This window comes from Coptis chinensis, chromosome 5, assembly GCF_015680905.1.
Source record: "Coptis chinensis isolate HL-2020 chromosome 5, ASM1568090v1, whole genome shotgun sequence".
Lineage (NCBI taxonomy): Eukaryota > Viridiplantae > Streptophyta > Magnoliopsida > Ranunculales > Ranunculaceae > Coptis > Coptis chinensis.
The window spans coordinates 13,245,339-13,267,092 of record NC_141460.1 but is presented as its reverse complement, the minus strand read 5'-3'; the positions used below and the strand labels follow the sequence as shown (position 1 = coordinate 13,267,092).

General features: G+C 38.0%; 1 protein-coding gene across 1 annotated transcript; it reads left to right on the top strand.

Annotated features, from left to right (window-relative positions):
- The first annotated feature begins 2,725 nt into the window (after window positions 1–2,725).
- LOC147496747 (protein GFS12-like) lies at window positions 2,726–4,931 on the top strand. The gene is made up of 4 exons (XM_086562656.1): window positions 2,726–2,980; window positions 3,099–3,161; window positions 4,289–4,376; window positions 4,644–4,931. Exons 1-3 carry the CDS (start codon window positions 2,726–2,728, stop codon window positions 4,367–4,369), a joined length of 399 nt encoding a protein of 132 aa, XP_086418782.1. The 3' UTR covers window positions 4,370–4,376; window positions 4,644–4,931.
- The last annotated feature ends 16,823 nt before the right edge of the window (window positions 4,932–21,754 follow it).

The following is a 21,754-nucleotide window of genomic DNA, read 5'->3' as shown; positions in this document are numbered from 1 at the left end:
TAAAACTAGTGGCGTATATTTCGTGCATAATTACACTTACTGTGAGCAAAAGCAAACAATCAGAGAAAGTTAAAAAAAAAATTAATTAAGGGTCTAAAAATTTAAAAACAGAAAGAAAAAGAACAAATGGGGAAAGAAAACACGTACGATAGAAAACCCAATTTCTCCATCTCCAGATTTCGATTTCTGCCAGGGTTCGGGCGAAGTTGAGACAAATCAGTCCCCACCTCTACATCAAATTGCATCATGATGCATTAGAAAGTAATCATGTCTCAGAGCAAATTCATCATTGGATAGATATCACTTTTGGGTATAAGATGTCAGGCCAAGCTGTTGTTGTTGTAAAGAATTTCATGCTTCCTTCATCCGAACCCACTATGCTAAGGTCAGTAGGACGCCGTCAACTCTTGACCCGCCCACATCCTATGCGGCAAGTAAAGAAGACATAGTACTAGGAATCTCTTCGTTTCCTAGCTGATGATTTGCAGTACTTGGAAGAAGCAACGTCATTTTGTGAAGATGCTTCGTACTTGAGTCCCATCTATCACTACCATCAAGAAACTATTGTGGATAATGTCAAAGCTGTAGAAAAACCATGCATCCGTCTTTTTATTCCTAAAATATTAGAAGAAAATGGCAGTGCGAAAGGGTTTTCTAAGTCATCTGATACTGACTCAAGTAATCTTGTTGAATATTTTGAGGTGGAGGATAGTGGTTCCTTGGGTTTCCAAGAGTTATCTTTTTGGAAGCAAAAATTATCTGAGTTTGGCCCATTCTATGAAGATATCGATGCGGACATATTTTCAGTTGGTTGCATTCTCACAGAGCTTCACTTGAAGAGACCTCTATTTAATATGACCTCATTTACTGCATATCTGGAGACTGGTATATTACCTGGGTTAGTGCAAGAACTTCCTCTACTTGTTGAAGCATGTATATAGAGGGAGTGGAGGAGGTATAAAGTTTCCCTTTCCAGTAACTCTTGTTTTATATTTAGTTTTCTAGATATGTCAGTTGGTAGGGAAACAACAGGTGGTCAAGTTAATTATTGATAATTTAATTTATCTGCAATTTCGTTGGGTGTTTGGTTTTTCGCTTGATTTGTTTTTTCTTTGTTATTAGGAGGCCTTCAGTAAAATGTCTTTTGGAATCACCATATTTCACTGCAACAATCAGTCATCGTATTTGTTTATTAGCCTCTGCATCTTTTAGTGGAAGTTGGGTATCGCCTTCAAGATGCAAAAGTTTGCCGGACAAGGAAGCTTGAATGCAATGGGAGCCTCTCATCGCCGAAGTTGTGTGCTCCTCATCGCTTAGCACCGCTTGTGTCTCCGTTTGTCGGATACCAAAGCCGAGTGGGCTTATATCTTCTTTGAAGGAATTCTTGAAGTGCTTTGAAGCCTCAGCAATAAAGTCATTAGTCTTGCCGCCATCCGTAAGATTCTACAGTGAGTTGCTAGCTTAGTCCATAAGTTTGTTAGTTGTAGTTAAACACAAACACACGTTAGGGAGTTCATATGTAAAAAAAAAAAAAAAAAAAAACATCATCCCTCTTCTCATGTGGGCCCAAGGTGCATATGTCAGTTTTCATGTGTCATAGTATCACTCCCTATATTGTAGTGGACACCGTGCCTCAAACTTCGTCTTCATGACGTCCTCTAGACAAAAGGCCTGACTGGGGGCTTAACCGATAGGCCGGAGGTAGAGCATTATAGCATCTGTTTTTTGAATTTTGAACTGATTGGTGAAGTAAAAAATTGTCCCACACCATCACGAGAAGACTTCCTAAATGTAAAAGACAAAGAGAAAGGTGTGTGGTTTCACAAACACAAATACATAGCTATTTATATGTGTGTTTGTGTATGTGTGCTTACACATATATTAGGTCACTCCCTCGCCGTTCCTCCGGCAAGCTCATACTTGTTTTTGGTAAGACTCTACTCTCCAGCATGCACTTGAACTTCTTGCCTTCAGCAGATACTTGAGGGCCTCTTGCATATCCTATGAAACATGCGATAACACGTATGCTATATATATAAAGTTAAATTTGTCACCATGTCGTTGGTTACCTAATTTTTGGTTCTAGTCTTCTAGAATATTTCAGTCCTCATGAATGTTTATACCCCTATACTAGTTTTCAACCATACAATATCTTTTCTTGCCTCACATCTAGAAAACTTCGGAAATTTTTTATATAGATACTTGGGGGTAAAAAATGGGGTTTTACAAGACTTCCAGTTTTCTTACTAGCTATGAATTTGTCTCAGGCTGCAGACTACTCGCATTTAAAGGTGTCTCTTCTCTAAGACTCGTTTATGCATGAGATATGGACCAAAATTGGTAAGGAAGCATATTTAGAGATGATACATCCATTAGTCATCTTCAATCTGTCAATAGCACCTCATAAAAATTCTAGCTCACGCTTATACGGCTTCGATGGGTCTGTTGTGATGAGTTTGGAGTACCTATGACGGTTCATCAGGTTAAGTTCTTTTCATCTTTTTTTTCACTTAATTTGGTTCAATGCTATCAAGATCATGTGTCCTCAAATGGAAATAGAGGTTAAGAAGTACTTTCTTTATGGTTTACTAACCTTTGAGTCTTGATCCAGACACTTTTACCCCTGATTCACAGTTTTGGGAAAGGACTTTGTGCTGATGGAATTGATGTATTGGTTAGAATTGGTATCCTACAGCTTATTGAGTTGTCTTAAGCACTAATTATAATGGAATATTCATCCCGTAAGGTAGTTTTGTTGGTTTTCTCGAGGCAGCAGTTTAATGGGGACAGCTTTTTATCGCGGAAACACATCCTACCATTCCTAAGGAATGTTGTTCTTTCCGGCATTGATGTTTCAAATTTGGACAAACCCGAACCTATACAGAGCTGGAATGCTTTGGTTGTTATTGATAGTCTTGTTACGTTAGATGGTCTGGCTGCAATTTTGCCAAGGGAGGTGGTCATCAGGGAGCTACTTCAAGTAATAGGTTCCCCCATCCCCTTCTTATCTCCCTTTTTTTCTTTGAACTTTTCTGTGAGTGCTACATGTTCAAATGACTAGAAGAATTTTAACTTTGTTTAATGTGGAAAAATCGTAGGATAGAGGTTTCCTCCATGTTAAAGTTCTCATGCAAACCAATTTGGAGCTTCCTGTTCTTCAGGTACTTCTCACACTGTTTACATTTTCCCTTTCGCATTTGGTAGTGCTTGTCGCATTTTATAGACCTATATGTTTGCACCTTGTAATTATCGTTAATGAAATACTATGTGTAGAAGCAAAGTTGCCTATTGGTTTCTTGTTAATAGTCAACAAAACAATATTTGTAAATTGGTTTCTACAGTAGATAACTTTTCCTCCTAGGGTGGAATTTTCATGCACATCTTTTACATTTTCTAGTTGCTACCCTTGTCTCTTTTGTTTTTAGCTGCTTTTATTGGTCAGTGATCCCTACTTTAGTTTTGATAGAGGGATGAGATGTGGTATTAATATAAAATATTGTTTTGTTGATAACAACAATAATAATAATAATAATAATACCAATATTAATAATAACAATAATTATAATAATAAAAAGGATGAGATGGTATCTCGTGGAAATTCCTTTGAATTTGCCACTAGTTAAATAGAGTCGTATGTCCTTGTATATTTAGTTCCGCCCCATATAAAATGCAGGTTTTGCCTGACATGATAAGAGTAAAAGACAGCCAGGAAAGGGTATGAAAATTGTCTCTTTTTGCCACATGAGATCGTTTTCTGTTAAACCATGTGTCGGTGGTGGTTGAAATTGCCTATCCTTTTATGTAATGAATGAATTGTGTTTTTGTTTACGTGTTTGTCTATGTGATGTTAGACACTTGCACCAATCGTGATTACATTTGCAAGTGCCAGACGACCCGTATATGAAATTGGTATGGTCAAATTATTTGGATTAGATAATATCGATCTATTTTTTTTTTTCTTTTTGGTTATAAAATATGACTCCTAGGAGTGTGTTGCATCAGTGATTTCTTAAATCCTTGAATCTTTTTAATTCCAAAGTGATCTCTTAATTCAAGCTATTGTGACTCTTAAGCAATTTTTGTTTTGGGTAGTAGCTCATTAGACACCTAAGGATTGGATATTAGTAATTGTTGTGAGGAGTTATGCTCTTTGAAAGATAAGATGCTCGAAATGAATTTTCTATACTCCTTTGACTTTTATGGTTTCATATTAGTTGTTATCATGATGATGTCGCAAACAGTATGCATTGTATACTCACTTTCTTTGTTGACGTTTAATGGCTTTCAGAGGACATTAAATCCCAAAACAGCCCAACCTCCATCAACATCCAAGTTAGGCAACAATGCAAATAAGAAAACAGAAGATTAAGCAACAGGTATGTAAGTATTTTATTTACACGTGATATATAACTCAAATGTTACATTGTCCTAAGATTTACACTTTGGATTGTGGAAACAAAAAAAATAAGAAAACAAATGTCAAGCGTCATTTGGGGGGCAAAAATTGATTTAGGGCCGGTAAATTGTAGTTTACACATTATATATTATTAAGATGTCTACTTGTGCTTATATTTCTTTAGCATTCTATTATTTTATGGTATTCTTCGTTATTAAGTTATTATTTTATGGTATTGATCATGCAGATGACATTTAACACTCAAAGATACCTATGCACAAGATGAACTTGATGTTGTTCAACTTGAAATTATGAAGTTCATCTAATGGAATGTTCGAGCCGGTCATGGTGTCTTAGCTAGGTTTGGACCCCTTCTAGTTAAGGTTTGGGGATTGATCTCAACATTTGTATTTTTCATTGTAAAACTCATTTGATGTATAGGTGGAACAAATATATTACTCCTTTGATATTTTGGAACGAAGAACAAGTTGGTCATTATTATTTCTTTATTGACGCGAAAATTATCAAATTCTTTTAGCAATTCACTGTTGCATGGTCTAAATTTGTTTCTTTTGTTTGTTGCTCTATGAATATATTGTCTGAGCAATGTGTTTTTTAAATTAGTGTGGATACGGTGAAAATATATGCAGGTTGAAATTAAATAATCAGGGGATTTTTTTAAAAAAAAAAGGTATAAACCACGGTTGTGTAAGAATAGTGGTTTAAGGGGATTATATACACCACGATTTGAATCAAACAGTGGTAATTATTATTACTATTTCCCACGGTTGACATCACACACAACGTATGTAAAGACTATTAACCACGATTTCTGATATCATAATACCTCGATTTTTCCAAAAATCGTGGTAAATAGAGGATACTTAATACCACGGTTTTGTTAGAAGTATTTGTCACGGTGGTTGTTACCACGGTATGAAAACAGTGGCTAAAGGCTTTTTACCACTGTAAATAACAGTGGTATATGAGCTTTTCTGTAGTAGTGATTTGGTACATTGAAAGCACATACTTGACAAGTTTGTGATCAAGAGATAGGTGGCATCTATATGATTTAAGCTTAAACAAATATTGCATGGTGATGTATTTATGTTCATGACAGGATGAGGAGTTTGGTCTTTTTGTTTGGTTGTGAGGGCATCTATCTTTCTTGTGAGGGATTCAATTAAAGTTTTGATTTCTCGATCAGATTTCACCTAAAAATACCACTAGCCTTAGATGTACTGGGTTGGGTTGTTATGGAATTGTTTATATCACCCCAATGGGTACTCTTTTCAGCTTGGTTTTCAAGAAAGATTAAAGCTTTGGTTGCACCTCTATCCAAAAAATTACCATTACTCATGATGTCGAGGGTTACTTTGTGTTCATGGAGAAAACCTTTGAATAAACATTGGACAAGAGTGGATTTTTCTAGTTTATGGTGAGGACATGAATGGAGTAGGTCAGAGAATCTATCCCATGCTTCAGAAAATGTCTCACTCAGACTCTGTCTGAAGAACTGTATCTTACTTATTATCTCTTTTGTTTTCTTCGGTGGGAAGTACTTCTTCATGAAAGAGAACACAACATTTTCCCATGTATCGAAGGAATCGGGCTTCTAAGAAAGAAGCCAAGCGTGACTCTTACCAGCTAGAGTGAAAGGAAACACTCGTAGCTTCACTTGATCGTGGGTGACACCTGGATGGTGAAAAGTATTGTATACTTCATGTATCCGGCGTAGATGTTCATACTGTAACTTGTGTTCAAACCCATAGAATATGGGTAGAAGATTGACCACGTTTGGTGGAATGTGAAAATCGCTCGTGAGCGGTGTGAGTTGTATATAAGATGGAGGTCCATCTTGCAACGATGTGTAGAAGTTAGAGAGAGACTCTTAAGTTTGCACGACTTTGTCGGCCATCTTAGTAGGTGGGGGACAAGAAATTGGAGATTGTCTAGGATGATGTGCTCTCCTACGTGAGTAAGTTTTATTCTCGCTAAACCTTGTAGTGTCTGAACGTAGTATCATGCACTTTTAGCAAGATGGAAAAACTATCCTAACATGTGCAAACTATGTGGTGTATGATCAAGCAACCGAAATTCATTTTTGCAAGTTTGGAGTTTTGAAAATCTTTGCTGGGTCTATAATTTACTATGTCCTGTTCAAAGGACCAATTGGGCGCGAGACTAGGATGGTTATACTACACGGATCAGAAGAGTAAACAATCACTTCACCAAGTGGTGTGCTACCAAGAATCTCAGTCACGATGAATCTGGGGGAGGGGAGTGAGGAAGGTAGTTGGTCTACCGGAATCTGGTAATTGATTACTCTAAATCCTTGTGGCTATATTTTTGTCATTTTCTAGAGGAGCGTGTCTACTTTAGTCTCTAGTTGATCAATTTTAAATTGATTAATTGGTCTAGTGCTTCAAAAATCAAGCAACATCCAATTTATCTACATTGGGGAATGACTTCCCAATGGTTGTTATGTGGTTCGGGTTCAGCTTTATGCATGAATTGAAATTGTAGTGCGGAAATTAAAATTCAAATAATCACGTAAGCATGCTTGAACACACAAGGTATCCTCTTACATGGGCTTTGAGGAGGTTTAGAATTTACCTCTCAAGCCGTGCTTACACGTTGCTTAAGGAGAATGCGACATTGGTTGGCGCGTGATATGAGAATCAGGCACAACTGTTCGAGCGTTCCTTGTTTTAGGTTACAAAAAAGGTCCACTTAAAAAGCCCACAATCCGGGTTTTTAATAATTAAACAACTTTGCCTTCAAGGGTCCAAAACATAAAAGCAAACTAACACTAACACTAATAGATTAACTAGATTACCTAGATTAACTAGAGTTAATTGTAATTAGAGTGTTGATTACCAAGCTGATTCAAAATACACGATCGTAATGATTCACGATTCGCCTCACACACTTGAACTTCCCAAGGCAATGAAAACTCTAACTCTTGGTAAGTTGCACAACTTCAACCAAGTGCTCAACTCATGCTAATCTACATAACTAACAAAAACTCATTTTTTTTCCTTATCTCTATCTATTACAACAAAGTCCACTGATTTATACTGCTATATTGGAAAATCTAGATCTTTATTTACAACCACACATAAAAAATGATCGAAGTGTGAAAAACAGAAGTCGAGTGTTTTGAGGTGCCTGTGCGGTCGAGCGCCGGCGGTCGCCCCAGCGATTCTGGCCAAGTTTAGTTGGCTTCCGGCAGCAGCTTCAGCTCCTCTCTAGCAATTGAACCTCGAACCTGGATTTGAAATAAATAGATTAGTATTGAAAATAACAAAATATATTGACAAAAAAAAAACAAGAAATGAAAGGGATAGAATGGTGCTTCCCTCCTTAGAGCACAACCAAGAATCCATGTTCTTTCAATCCATGACGGCGGTGCCATTTAAAGTTGTAAGTTTTGTGTTAAGTATTTCAAAGATTATTTGATTGAGGTCCACCATAAATTATTTAGAACTTGGATTGAATGGGAGCTGTGAAGGAGAAAAAGTAGTATTATTAGCTTTAGGACTTGTTTGTATTGACTAAACTTGTATTGAAAGAAAACTCAAAGGAAACAAATTGATTGATGAAAGAAAACTTGGAAGAAACTTATTTGATTAAATGATTGAAACATAAACTTGAAAGAAATAACTTTGATTGAATGATTGAAACATAAACTTGAAAGAAAAAAGATTGAATTGAATAACAAGAAGTAAAACAAACTTGAATGTAAATGACTTAAAAAATAAATCCTACACTACTCCTACATGACACTAGAATAAGTCTAGGTGCATTCTCTCATCATAATTTTTTGTTCTTATACCCCTACTTTTACAAAAGTTTGATTTGCCCTCTCCCTCTACAATCAAGACACCTCACCATGGTTGCTTTATGCTTTTCCTTTTTGTTTTTCCTTTTCCTTTTTCATATCTTCTTGATCAAGCTAGGTCTTGAGCAAACCTTCTTTTGTATCAAGGCCATCCATCTTTGGTCTTCTGAGTTAAGGACGTGATTTTCAGTTATCTGGTTTTGAGTCCTTGACCTTTGACCTTGACTTTGACTTTTTCATCACTTTTTCATAGCAGCTTCGAGTCTTCATAATAAGTGTAAATAAAGCTCATTTTGGTGTTAAGATGCAACTTTTATGATAAGTGGTTTGAAATACTCTGTAACCTGAAAAAGACAATAAAAGTTATGAGTTGTCTTTTCATTATGCGTAAAAAATGCTGTAATGCAGTAATGTAAGGGTAATAAAACGCACATTTGGGAGCTGATCAAATATCAAGTTCAAAATTTGCAGAACCTACTTGCTAATTTAGGGGAACATTATAGTTATCAGCGATGATGAGACCAATGATAATGTTGACTTGGATTATGAACCCTTTATGGACATCGAGACGAGGAGCAAAGCTTGAAGCTTTTACTGTTTTAACTATTTTTGGTTTTACGATTATTTTGTTTTTTTAAGTTTCCCTAAAACCTCGATTAATTACTTCCTCCAAATCTTGCTTTGTATCAAAGTGATTTATGGATACGCTTAGTATTCAATTGAGTTGTTCATTAATATGAAGAAGTGTTTCAGTCCTTTAACACCTATCAAGTTTATGCATGTGTTTGTAAATTTTTTTTGAGCAAATCATTTTTAATTTCTAGTCTATGATATTTCCTTTAGTATTGCAATTGATAATGACGGTTTACATGCATTCACCCTTTCTGGTATGCATGGTGATGAGCGTTGGCTATAAATGCAAGCCAGTGTACGTGTTCTGTTAAATTTTTTTGTCATATTCGGCCTTTTATCTATCTACTCTATAAAAAATTTATCATCTTAATTCATGTGATGACCGCGCTGGCAGGTATTCGCTCTTATTCTTATTGTTTTCTAATTGTCTTGAACTAACTGTTAGGAACAACTTATTCATTCGCCATTTTTCAATTATTTTTGAATTGTATTTTATTGTGTTGAGTTTCTGATTTCAACCATCAATTAGTTTGTATATAAACTGTGGAGTGTTAGATGTTGCACATCATGATTTTAGAGGATAGAAAAAAAAAAAAAAAAAAAAAAAAAAACAGGCTAGCTTAGAAGCATAGTGTCTGCGGATTATGGAGAAAGGATCAGACCTAATTCTAGACTCAAATATGTTAGTATAGAATTCATTTTTTTTTTAAAATTTTTATTTGATGCAAAGAGTATTAGTTATTACTGGAGGTACTTGCTGGTTTATACATTATAGCAGTGTAAGATGGGTGTTTCGATCAAATATGATCAAAACACTAAGTGTTGATGAAAGAGACGAAGAACGTAGAAAAGTAATTAGAAAAATGATGGTGATCGGGAAAATGATGAGACTGTACCTTGCGGTTGCCTACGTACCCAAATTATCAATGGGATCAAGTATCAAGAACATAGTTCTGAATGAAAAATAGTTTGGTATTTATATAGGTAGAGTAGAGAGTCCTTGTAGCTCAAGTAATCTTGTAGCTCGAGTAATTGTAATATACTATAACTTTCAACTGATAATTATCTCTTTGACAAGAAATGAATCTGGACATAAATCAACGTCCATTAGTGGCAAGCCATGTGGCTAAGGTTCAGCCTTAGCCATATGAGTTAATGGGCCTGTACATTGATCCATGATATTGCGAATTGGGCTTTAGCCCTGTCGATTAAACGAATAAAGTGGAGACTCCTACCAATGGGCGTTTTTGCCGTGAGGTGGGGGTCGAAACACACCCTCTTTGGCATGCGCGAACAAAGTTCATATGGCAAAGAAAAAAAAAAATGAGCGGAATGTATAACGAAGTGTCGTCGCGAAAAGAAATAATTGGAAAATTGATTTGTCGAAAAAAAATTCGCGGAATTATTGGGAACGAAATAATGTCAAACTAACGATATCACGGGACGCAATGTAGTTAAATAAAAGATGGCGAAAATGCACGAAAAAAAAATAAAATATGCACGAAATAAAATTGCAAAAAATTGATTGGCTAAAACCGGACCGAACGCGTCAACGAATAATCTGAAATTTGAATTCGACGATGTGTGCAAACGGAATAGCGATACTTGGATTATACCGTTGAAAATTAAACGTAGGGGCAGTTTAGTAATAATAATAATAAAAGGAAGTTAAATACGAATTGGACTCAAAGTGTTCGGATGAGATAATAATTGAGAGTAGAGATGAAGTTGGAGTTGGAGAAGAATCCCACCAACACTGGAAAACCCGCTTGTAATCCTATATAAGTGCTGGGGCCGCATATCCCAATCCATAAAAAACACTTTACGCTCATCCAACAGAACAGACGTAGGCAAGAGAAGTTTTGAAGCTTGTTCCGTCTTTGCGTTGACTAGCCAGGTATGTTCGCTCACCATCAGCTCTTCTGCATCAATTTTTCCCTCGTGAATACCGCAAAAGTTGATTAAAAATTCAATATCGTGAAGATTTTTGGTCTAGCAATTGTGGATATTTTGGATTAATATCTGGCGATTCCTGCTCACACTACTTTCTGACTACTACTGTTGTTCTATGTTGTCGTTGATGAAGTTAGTATGGCAGTTTGGTTTTTGTGTGAAAAGAAGGGTGGTTTCGGATTAATATCAAGAAAAGACACAAGTTTGTAAAATCTTATTGCACCCCAGTTTTTCACGATGGTGTTTTCTATTGTATAAGCAGAAATGGAGAACTTGGTGTTTTCAATCCAAATGAGGTTGAAGAGGAATCACTTGGAGGATAATACCAAATACATCAAAACCAGAATATAGTTCATCTCGATTAACACTTTATAAAAGTTTTGTTAGGAGTTTCATTGTGGAGGGTGATGGTGATATCTTATCAGTCTTTGTTGGTCATGAAGGTAAGCCAGTTCGGGCTCTCTTCACGAGCTGCTGTAGAGATGTTGAAGACGATGAAGGTGCCTGTATTCAAAGATTTCAAACCGATACTAACAAAACACGATATGGTGCAGGGCCCTCTAAGTAAGGGCACCGTACCTGTGTCCCATTGATTTGGCCTGGGTCACCCTTGTGGGCTTAGTGAACCCGGTTTTTGAGCTATTTGACCCATTTTTTTTTTATATTATTATTATTATTATTATTATATTTTTGCAGGTAGAAACGACTGTATTACACGGATGATAGATAATCGAGAAGAAAAAAACTCGATGACGATCGGAGACTTGGTGAGGTGGAAAGAAGGTGACAGATACAGCGACTACCTGAAACCGCGTCGATGGTCGCTTAAGGAAATACAGAAAATACTAGGACTCGAGAAATTTGAGATGGAAGAAGTGTACGAATTTGAAACGAAAGTCGAAGAAGATGAAGTAGTAATGGCTTACACACAATTAAATTGCAGGAATACAATTCCGTTGAACAAAGAAATTGCGCAATTATTGGAGTGGTGGCAAATTGCACCGGGACAACTGCCAATATCATTCTGGTTAATCTTTACGAGAGTGCACCGTTTACAAAATAAATTTAACAGAAGGTTTGGGGATCAAGAAATCTTCGCGTTGATACGACCGAAAGCCATACTGACGAAAGGGTACATAAAATTTGAAGTTGAAGTCGTCGCTTGAGCATTGCAAGAATGGATTTGTTAGTAGCTTCAGCTTGTCCATTAGCTTGAGGATGGTATGGTGCTGAGAAATTGTGATTAATCTTCAACTCAGAACAAAATTGTCGAATTTCTTCAGCATCAAATTGTTTGCCATTGTCGGAAGTCAATGATGTTGGAATACCGAAACGACAAACAATGTCTCGCCATAAGAAGTTTTTAACATCTGAAGCATGGATCCGGGCTAAGGGCATAGCTTCAGCCCACTTGGTAAAATAATCAGTTGCGACGAGTAAGAAACGAACACTGCCAGGAGATTTCGGAAGAGGACCGACGATGTCAAGACCCCACTTTGCAAACGGCCAAGGGCTCAAGATTGGATGAAGTTCCGTTGCTGGAAGATTTCCCATATTAGCATATTTCTGACAAGGAACACACTTCTCAGACAAACGCTTAGCATCCTTTTGCATGTACGGCCACCAGTATCCTTGTGTCATTGCTCTATGAGCGAGACTTCGCCCCCGGGAGTGGTTCAGACATAGGCCTGAATGAATTTCCGCCAGGACGAGCAAACCTTCAGCTCTGCTGAGACAACGAAGCATAGGGTTAAGACTTGTGCCTTTGCGATAAAGTTGCAACAGACCGTTCGAAGTCGATATGAGACAATATTTCCAAGCATCGCGTTTGTCACGATCACCCACTTTATGATCGGGAGGCAAGATGTGATCATGTAAATATGTGATATAAGGAAGACGCCAATCATCTTCGTCACAAGGTGTAAGCAAAAAACTTAGCTCTATATCAGGAACCTCTGGAGCATTGTCAGCTTCATGATCGTCGTCGGTATAGATCGAGACAATATCATTGACATGATCATTGTGGTCATCTGATAGCATAAGTTGTGGATCAAACGTTTTCTCTGCAATGATAGCTTGATTATCAAGATCACGCTTACGCTTCCAAGTCAGCACAGGAGATATCAAATTGGCGTGACGTGATTCCTCAGAAAATGTCTTGATGAAAAAACAACTCTGGGTGATGTACATATCGCGCACATCCTCGATGGACAGATCGATACTCGGTTCCTTTTGAAATTCAATGGTAATCTGGCGAGGCTTATCTGACTTAACTGCCATGGATAAATATGTGAGAGAATCCACATGTCGCACGTCATGACGCGGACGCTGCACAATACTGATAGAATCAAAATTTCGAGCAATCCGATGAATTAAGTCTACATAAGCCGCCATTCTATCGTCATGAGCTGCATACGATCCACCAAACTGGCTAGCGACTAACTTAGAATATGTGAATAATTGTAGCTTAGTCACCCCCAAGTGAAGAGCAGTGCGCAAGCCACAAATGACAGCTTCGTACTCGGCCTCATTATTTGAAGCGTCAAAACCCAAATGCACTGACTTTTCAATTTTTTCTCCATTCGGTTGCAAGATCACAAACCCAATACCGGAGCCATACTTATTATGCGAACCATCAGTGTAAACAATCCAACAATCAGCAGATACATCTGATAAGTTTGGCAAATCATCGCCCCTAAGAGGTAATGGCGTGTTGTCGACGACATTTTCTTCGTCTAGTAATGCGTCAGACATAAGAATATCATCAATTAGAAAATCAGCCATTAGCGAAGCCAAAGCTTGTCCTTTCTCAGCTGTGCGAGTTTCAAACACAATGCTATAAGTGCTAAGGTAACTTTCCCATTCTGCGAGGCTTACTTGATTCCCCGAGCATTGCGAAAAAGCTTTTGCAGTGGATATTCGGTATAAACTTTGATGACTCGTCCCTGGAAATAAGGCTTAAGACATCGGGCAGCATGAACCAAGGCCAATGCAATTTTCTCCACTCGAGAATATCTTGTTTCAGCAGTTGTAAGAGTCTTGCTAACAAAGAATATAGGACGACCATCGCCACCGTTGACAAATAAGACGGCACTTACGGCATGATCAGTGGCGGCTAAATACAGACCTATAGGCTGCCCCGTTGCTGGACTGGCAAAAACTGGAGGTTGGACTAAGTATGCTTTCAATTGATGAAATGCAAGTTCACAGTCCTCCGTCCAAATTGATGCGTCTTTCAATGTTTGGAAAAAAGGACGACATCGATTAGAATACCGAGAGATAAAGCGATTTAGGGCAGCCAAGCGTCCTGTAAGTCGTTGAATTTCTTTCATTGATGTCAGAGAAGGCATTTCAAGGATAGCTCGAATCTGGCTTCAATTCCGCGTCTAGTTATCATGTATCCTAAGAATTTACCAAATGATAAACCGAAAGAACACTTAGCCGGATTCAAACGCATGTTGACATTGGAGAGTCTGTCGAAAACAGCTTGCAAATCAGTAAGATGATCAGGTGCTTCTGTAGATTTGACAACCATGTCGTCGATGTATGCTTCGACTGTCTTTCCAAGTAGGTCAGAAAAAATAGTGTTGACTAGCTTTTGATATGTGGCTCCAGCGTTTTTCAGACCGGTAACATTAAATGCCTTGGTCTATAATGAATGCAGTGAACTCTTGGTCCTCAATGAATTACATAATCTGATGATAACCAGAATAAGCATCCAAAAAAGACAAACGCTGAAAACCAGATGTTGCATCGACCATTTCAGATATACGAGGCAATGGAGACGGATGAACCAGACAAGCCTTATTGAGATTTGTGAAATCGATACAAACACGTAATTTGCCATTCTTTTTAGGCACTGCGACAACATTTGACATCCATGTTGGATAAGTCACAGGCCTTATAAAGTTAACAGACAAGAGACGGTCGATTTTGTCTTTCACTTTCATCTTTCTATCGGGGGCCATCCTTCGGGGATTTTGTCGAACTGGTTTAGCATTAGGATCAATGTCGAGTTTATGACAAGCCACCAAAGGATCTATACCAGACATTTGCTCTATTTGCCAAGCAAACACATGATTATTCTTCCAATAATAACAAAATAAGCTCTTGTCTCTCCTCTTCTGGAAGTTCGGCTGAAATAAAAGTAGTCTCTTCAGGGAGTTAGCCAATTTGAACTTCTAAAAGTGGATCGACTGTCGGGGGTCCTTTAACATTTCTAGTGGCAGAGTAAACTGAAGGTCCCGGATGCTGTAATTGCTATTTGACGGCGTTGGAACTCAGAATAGTTCGTCCAACAACTTCAGACTTCTTATAATCATCGAGAACATTGTCGTGGCAAATTAGAGATACCAGTTGATCGCTGTGCACCTTACAGACTTTTTTATTGAATGGGAACTTGATGGCTTGATGATATGTTGAGACAACAGCTTCCATATAATGAACCCAATCGCGACCAAGGATGACATTGTAAGGGGATTTACAATCCATTTATAGGAAATCAATATTGACTTCCTTCTGCATAAGAGTGACCGGGAGAGACACCTTTCCAACGCAATGAGTAGCGGTAACATCAAAACCAACGATAGGCGCATTTTCAGGGGTGACCAAGTTATCAATAAAAGGAATACTGTGATAACACCCAGAAAACATGACGCTAGCTGAACTACCAGTGTCGATCATTATACGTTGTACACGCATACAGCTGATATATGCAGTTATCACGACATCATCATAATGAGGAACATGCACGCCCATTAGATCTTGGTCAGTGAAACATAATGGTTCATCTTCAATAGTCTCCGTGCGAAAACCTTCCACGAAATTGATCCCGTTAGCTTCATACAAATTAGACAGATATTTGACTTTAGAACGACGAGCAGTTTTCCGCTGAGTATTGGACAACGAATCAATGATGGCATGTCCAACCTTAATGACATTGTGATCAGTGATAGTTAAAACTTGAGTTGTTACTTTCTTCTGCACATATTGATCAAGTTTCCCATTCTGCACAAGCTTTTCAATTCTTCCCCGCAAAGACCGACAATTCTCCGTCTCATGACCATAATCATTATGAAATTTGCACCATAATGATTTATCGCGAAGTTGTTTTAACGTCGTCGCGCAAGGGAAACGACGGAGTGAGCAGACTCTTATCCTTGATTTTGTCGTAAACTACCACATATTTGGTATTAAGCGGAGTTAATTCAAAATCAGTAAAAGGCTTTCCGGTCCTGCTCGTGGAGTCTTCTTTCTTATACGGAGGCTTTTGACTGGGTTGCTGTTGATCAAAAGTCGGATTCTTCTGTTTATTTCGCTGATCATTGAAATCCTTTCCTTTATTATCTTTGTCACGAGAAGTTCGAGCAGCCGTGTTGTCTTCAACATTGATAAATTGTTGAACTCGCTGGTATAACGCACGTCGGGAAGATGGAATATCCTGAATAAGAGAGTTGTATAACCCATCTTTATCAAACAAGATAGCTTCTTTAAAAGCGTAAACCACCATTAGATTCGGATTGCATAGAAATCTCAGCTGCAGCTTGGCGAAAACGAGCGATAAAACTACGGAGAGTTTCCTCACGTTGTTGCTTGATGTTGAAAAGAACTCGGACTCCATTTGGAGGTTTGAGATTATGATGAAAACGTCTTGAAAACTTTTTGGTTAAGTCCTTGAACCGATGAATAGAGCGTGGAGGTAATTCGCTAAACCATACCAACGCTTCCCCTTTTAATGTAGAAGGGAAAAGTTTGCATTTTAAAGCATCATCACCTCCCGATAAAACCAGTTTGTTTGTGAAATTAATCACATGAAGCATAGGGCAACCCTCGACATCATCATATTGATCAAACTCGGTTGTTTGAAGTCTTTGTTATGAGTAGCCCTTTGGACGGCGAGAGAAAATTTATCCAAAATACCATCTTCAACTGCCAGATTTTCTAGTGTCGATTCAAAAGGATCGCTGTCTAGAAGAGCTTTTTTAATCATTTCTCTGACACGTTGAGGAGTCATCAGATCCGTATCTGTTGGATCGTGATCATAGTCACGATGACGCCTATGGGAGCGAACAGAACGAGAAGAAAACGACGAAGATTCATCGTTTCCGTGTCGAGATGATTGTGGATGGTACGTTGGGCTTTCAGTACGATAATGTTCGGAATGATAAGAACCGCGTTGCTGAAGTGTTTCACCATACTGATGGTTCCGATCATGAGTGCGATCATTATTCTGTTCGCCACTCGAATTCCTCGGGACTTGCCGATAATTTGTAGGATCGTGGGGTGCAGTCGGACGATTATTAGCAGTACCTTGCCTACCGAGAACGTGACCAAGTGGGTGGAGATTTCTCGGCGGAGGTCGGGGAATTCGTCGCCCATTACTCTTAACTCGTTGATGGCTGTTGCGAATATCGCGAATCTCATCCTCACCACTTAAACGATCCCACACACTATTATGTCGTTGGCGTGTGTGACGTTGTGGTGTGACAGATACAACATCATCTGCGAGTGGAGCGCGTCGTTTAAGATGACGCCTGTAGTAATTATTCTGTTTGCGGACAGTCTTTAACTTTTGAAGAAGTGCTTCTCGAGACATATGACTTACATTATCCGCGATCGATAATCTTGGAGAATCGTCCGAGGCAATAACCTTACGCTGAATAATTTGGCGATTGGTGGAACGACATATTATTAGAAGGTATTATCTTTGTTCGCGCCAAGTTGTCCTTGACCATCATGTTCGTGATGATCGTCAGTAATCACATCGGGACCTTGAGCTCTTCGAGTATGTGTCATAACTTTCGCAGAACGTGATCGAGGGTGTAGTATAAGAACCGCAGACGACGCCAATTATGTTTCGATCAAATATGATCAAAACACTAAGTGTTGATGAAAGAGATGAAGAACGTAGAAAAATAATTAGAAAAATGATGGTGATCGGGAGAATGATGAGACTGTACCTTGCGGTTACCTACGTACCCAAATTATCAATGGGATCAAGTCTCAAGAACGTAGTTCTGAATGAAAAATAGTTTGGTATTTATATAGGTAGAGTAGAGAGTCCTTGTAGCTCAAGTAATCTTGTAGCTTGAGTAATTGTGATATACTATAACTTTCAACTGATAATTATCTCTTTGACAAGAAGCGAATCTGGACATAAATCAACGTACATTAGTGGCAAGCCATGTGGCTAAGGTTTAGCCTTAGCCATATGAGTTAATGGGCCTGTACATTGATCCATGATATTGCAAATTGGGCTTTAGCCCTGTCGATTAAACGAATAAAGTGGAGACTCCTACCAATGGACGATTGCCACGTAGGTGTCAAAACAATGGGCCGTACCAAAGCTTCATTATACTGGCCCTTACCCGCCCCTCAAAGTGTGGTGATGGAAGCAACAAAGAAGGATTTCTGCTACATGAACAAAACCATGCATGATCTTTGGGCTCTTTTTGTCACTCTACGCTTCAAACCAATAAGTGGAGTCTCCCTATGCCTTTTCCTTATATATAAGGCCTCAAAAACTCACCTATTAATATCAAAAGGCATGTCAAAGTTTATGATACAATTCATTTTCTTCAAAAAAAACCCAACCCGCAATAAATTCCATAATGCACTGGTGATTTTGAATGTGTTCTATATGTAATAATGGTCGTCAAACAAACTTTAAAGAAGTCCCTATACATGCAAGTTACACTAAACAATACTCATATCACCCAAAATCACATACTTTACTAACCTTTATATATATACTCTGTAATAAATTTGTTTGTCAACCAGGTGCATAGCATGTGCATCTTGCTAGTAATATATAAAATATATTCACACACACACACACATTTTGTCTATCAACTACGAAAGGGGTATGTAACATGGTTGTAACCACACGTTTTACTGCTTGATCATACTACCAAACAATATTTTATTTCCATTCAAAGGCAACATTGTATTATTATACATATAATAACCAATGATATCCCAAGAACTTCGTGGAGCAATTGTTGTGTCTCCTTATACCTCAAGAACTTATCGATATTTCCATTAAGCTTTTTCTAGTGATAAGCACACCCAAGATCGGGGACACATCATCCAAGATTATGGTCATCTCTCAAAATGTGGAAGGTATTCGTCTCTTGATGCTACCTATCCACGAACACAAAGATAAACACATAATCAAGATGGTGTTGGTTTGCAGCAACCACCAAGTCATACAATTCATGTATTTTTTAGCTCATACATATCTAAATTTTTTGCATTCTTTCATGATGTTTCACTGATTCAACTCCGTAGTGTGATGTACACACTTGAGTTGACCACGCTCCTAAAACAACAAAACACAAAAAAATAAATTCTGCATGAAGTTAAGTAAATAAATAACTACATATTTAAGAAATTACATTCCTAGACCATCCCAAGCATCGCGAGCCACGTGCGCAAAATAGTTATATAAAAGGGACGAGTCCGTAGGGCCACCACGAAATCGGCCTTGTTTGCTGGTACTCCAAGTCATCGTTTCCTCATATCCCACTTTTAACCCCTCTTCATATTCTCCAAGGCAAATTAAAATAACCTCTTCTACTACTTCATCAACAACAATATCATGCATCATCCATGTCTCCCCCATTCTCGCGACCTTCGTCTTCTCCGTCACCATCCTCATCTTTATCTTTATCGTCATCGTCATTGTCATCGTCACCATCACTATTATCACCGACTTCAATTCACCTTTATTGCCATCCTAACCATCATTTTCATCTTCACTTTCATTGGCATCCTCCTCAACATTATCTTCGGCATTCTCCTCGTCCCTCTCTGTAGGAGCTTCAATTTCCATATGCCTTTCTACATCCCCTGCTTCTTCCACTTCTTTACATTTATTCTGTTCCTTTTCTTCTAACCACCCATTTATTTTTCACTTTACGGAGGAAGGGATTTATTGGCTCTTTTTTCAGGAATACCATTAGAGCTACTAGCAACCAATCTCGTAACACATCTAAACACGATTTTCATCACCTTAGACACATTATTCTTTGATCAACGTATTCTCATTGCTAAAAAAAAAAAATAAACAAAAAGAAACAAGTATTAGAATCTCGGTATAAACCGACTAACTATAACGGAAAAAAAATTCGCACCATATAGTATAAACAAACGAACACGTACATACACAGAACATATCACATCAATTACTTAATTGATTAATTCAGGAACACCAACCGATGAAGAATTCAAACATAGATTTCAAATTCACGTGTACATGTACTTATTAAGGCATGCTTGATAACTGATTTTCCCACTGGCAAATCCATATTTTTTCACTTAAACACCAATTTGTCGTTGCTTGTTGTTAAATGTCAGACCGACAAAAGAAAAGAGATTTGTTGGCAAAACACTCACGTGACCATCTTTTCCCACTCGAAGCAGGAAATTTTTATCAATCTGGGAGCTGGATATATTTTGCCATTGGAAATTCAACCAAAATTTTCCCACTCCATTTGCTCGATCAACCCTAGTCGCACCCAATTCTCTCTCTCTCTCTCTCATGTTAGCATCGCAACTCTCTTTTGATTTTTTTTAAAAACAAATCCATTTTAATTTGTTAAGTGTGATTTCAACTTCAATTTACAGATTTGGGGATAACCACTTCATCATTTTCTTCATTTGTTCGGAATCAAAATCAAGGGTGAGAAATTCTTGATTGATTTTTAAAATTATTCGTTTGATTGTTTCACTTTGATCGTTTGTTTGATTTTATTTCATTTATTTATTTTTCATTGATTGTTTGATTTATATGGTTTATAATGTGACGAGATTTATTTTTAATTACAATCTTTACTGAAAATTTAATATGCCTTATACACATATCACGCTTTTATTGAATTGCTTTTGTTATATATGTTCTATGTAATTCTATAGTTTGTTGACATATCATGTTCCCATAGATTGTAAGCTTTCATGGGGTTGCTCACTTGCATACTAATTGGTCAAGTTTATCATCATTGAAAATGAAAAGTAACTACTCATGATCAATAACACGCCTAATTGATCAACACATAAGTACTCTGCAGCACACATGTAAACACACCTCAACCCTCACAGTTACACAGCAGCAGCCTACACACTAGCAACATACACAACAACATTACACAGACGCAACACACACTTTAGACACCAGCAACACACCGCAGCCCAAACTTCATACGCCAATAGCACAACGCATCCTACACTTCACACAACAACAACACACTTCACACACAGCAGCACACCACAACACACACATAATAAGCACACCTCAGCCTTCACAGTTACACATCAGCAACCCACACATGCACTAGCAACACACACAATAACATCACACACCAACAACACATTGCAGACTACAGTTCACACACCAGCATCCCAACCATCTCTATACACCTGCAACACAAATTTGCACCACCAATACGACACACACCTACACGATACACCACACACATCCCAGCAGTCCCACCCACCACCACAATTGGATTGCATGAAGAATCTCACTCTAAAATATCTAAAACACATAGACAAAATTCACAAAATAACAAGTAAATTCTACAACTACGAAGTCTACTACCATGAATACTCCACTGAAGGGAATGAATACTCCACTAAAGGAGGGGGTAGTATCATCAGCCACACCAGAAGGTTCACCAAGTCCACCAAAGCTTTCAACACTCTCAACTTGTGTATCCCCAAAGCTTTCACCAAGTACACTCGTAGATTGTGAAGTGTCACCGACAACTGGCTTAAAACTTTCACAAGCATTGAGAGTATGATGTGAGTAGTCATTCCCAAAAATTACACAACTTCAGCAAAATAGGGAAACATTCTCCCTCTTAGGTGCCTCGCTATTGGATGTGCCTATAACAATAAACAATTTCTAACAAGCACACTATGGTTATAAA

What these genes read in the sequence shown, in the direction of transcription:
- LOC147496747 (XM_086562656.1), top strand. Translation starts at nt 2,726, where the DNA reads ATGGAATATTCATCCCGTAAGGTAGTTTTGTTGGTTTTCTCGAGGCAG. An exon ending in TCATCAGGGAGCTACTTCAA is followed by an intron (nt 2,981 to 3,098) that starts GTAATAGGTTCC and finishes GAAAAATCGTAG; the next exon opens with GATAGAGGTTTCCTCCATGT. An exon ending in TGGAGCTTCCTGTTCTTCAG is followed by an intron (nt 3,162 to 4,288) that starts GTACTTCTCACA and finishes AATGGCTTTCAG; the next exon opens with AGGACATTAAATCCCAAAAC.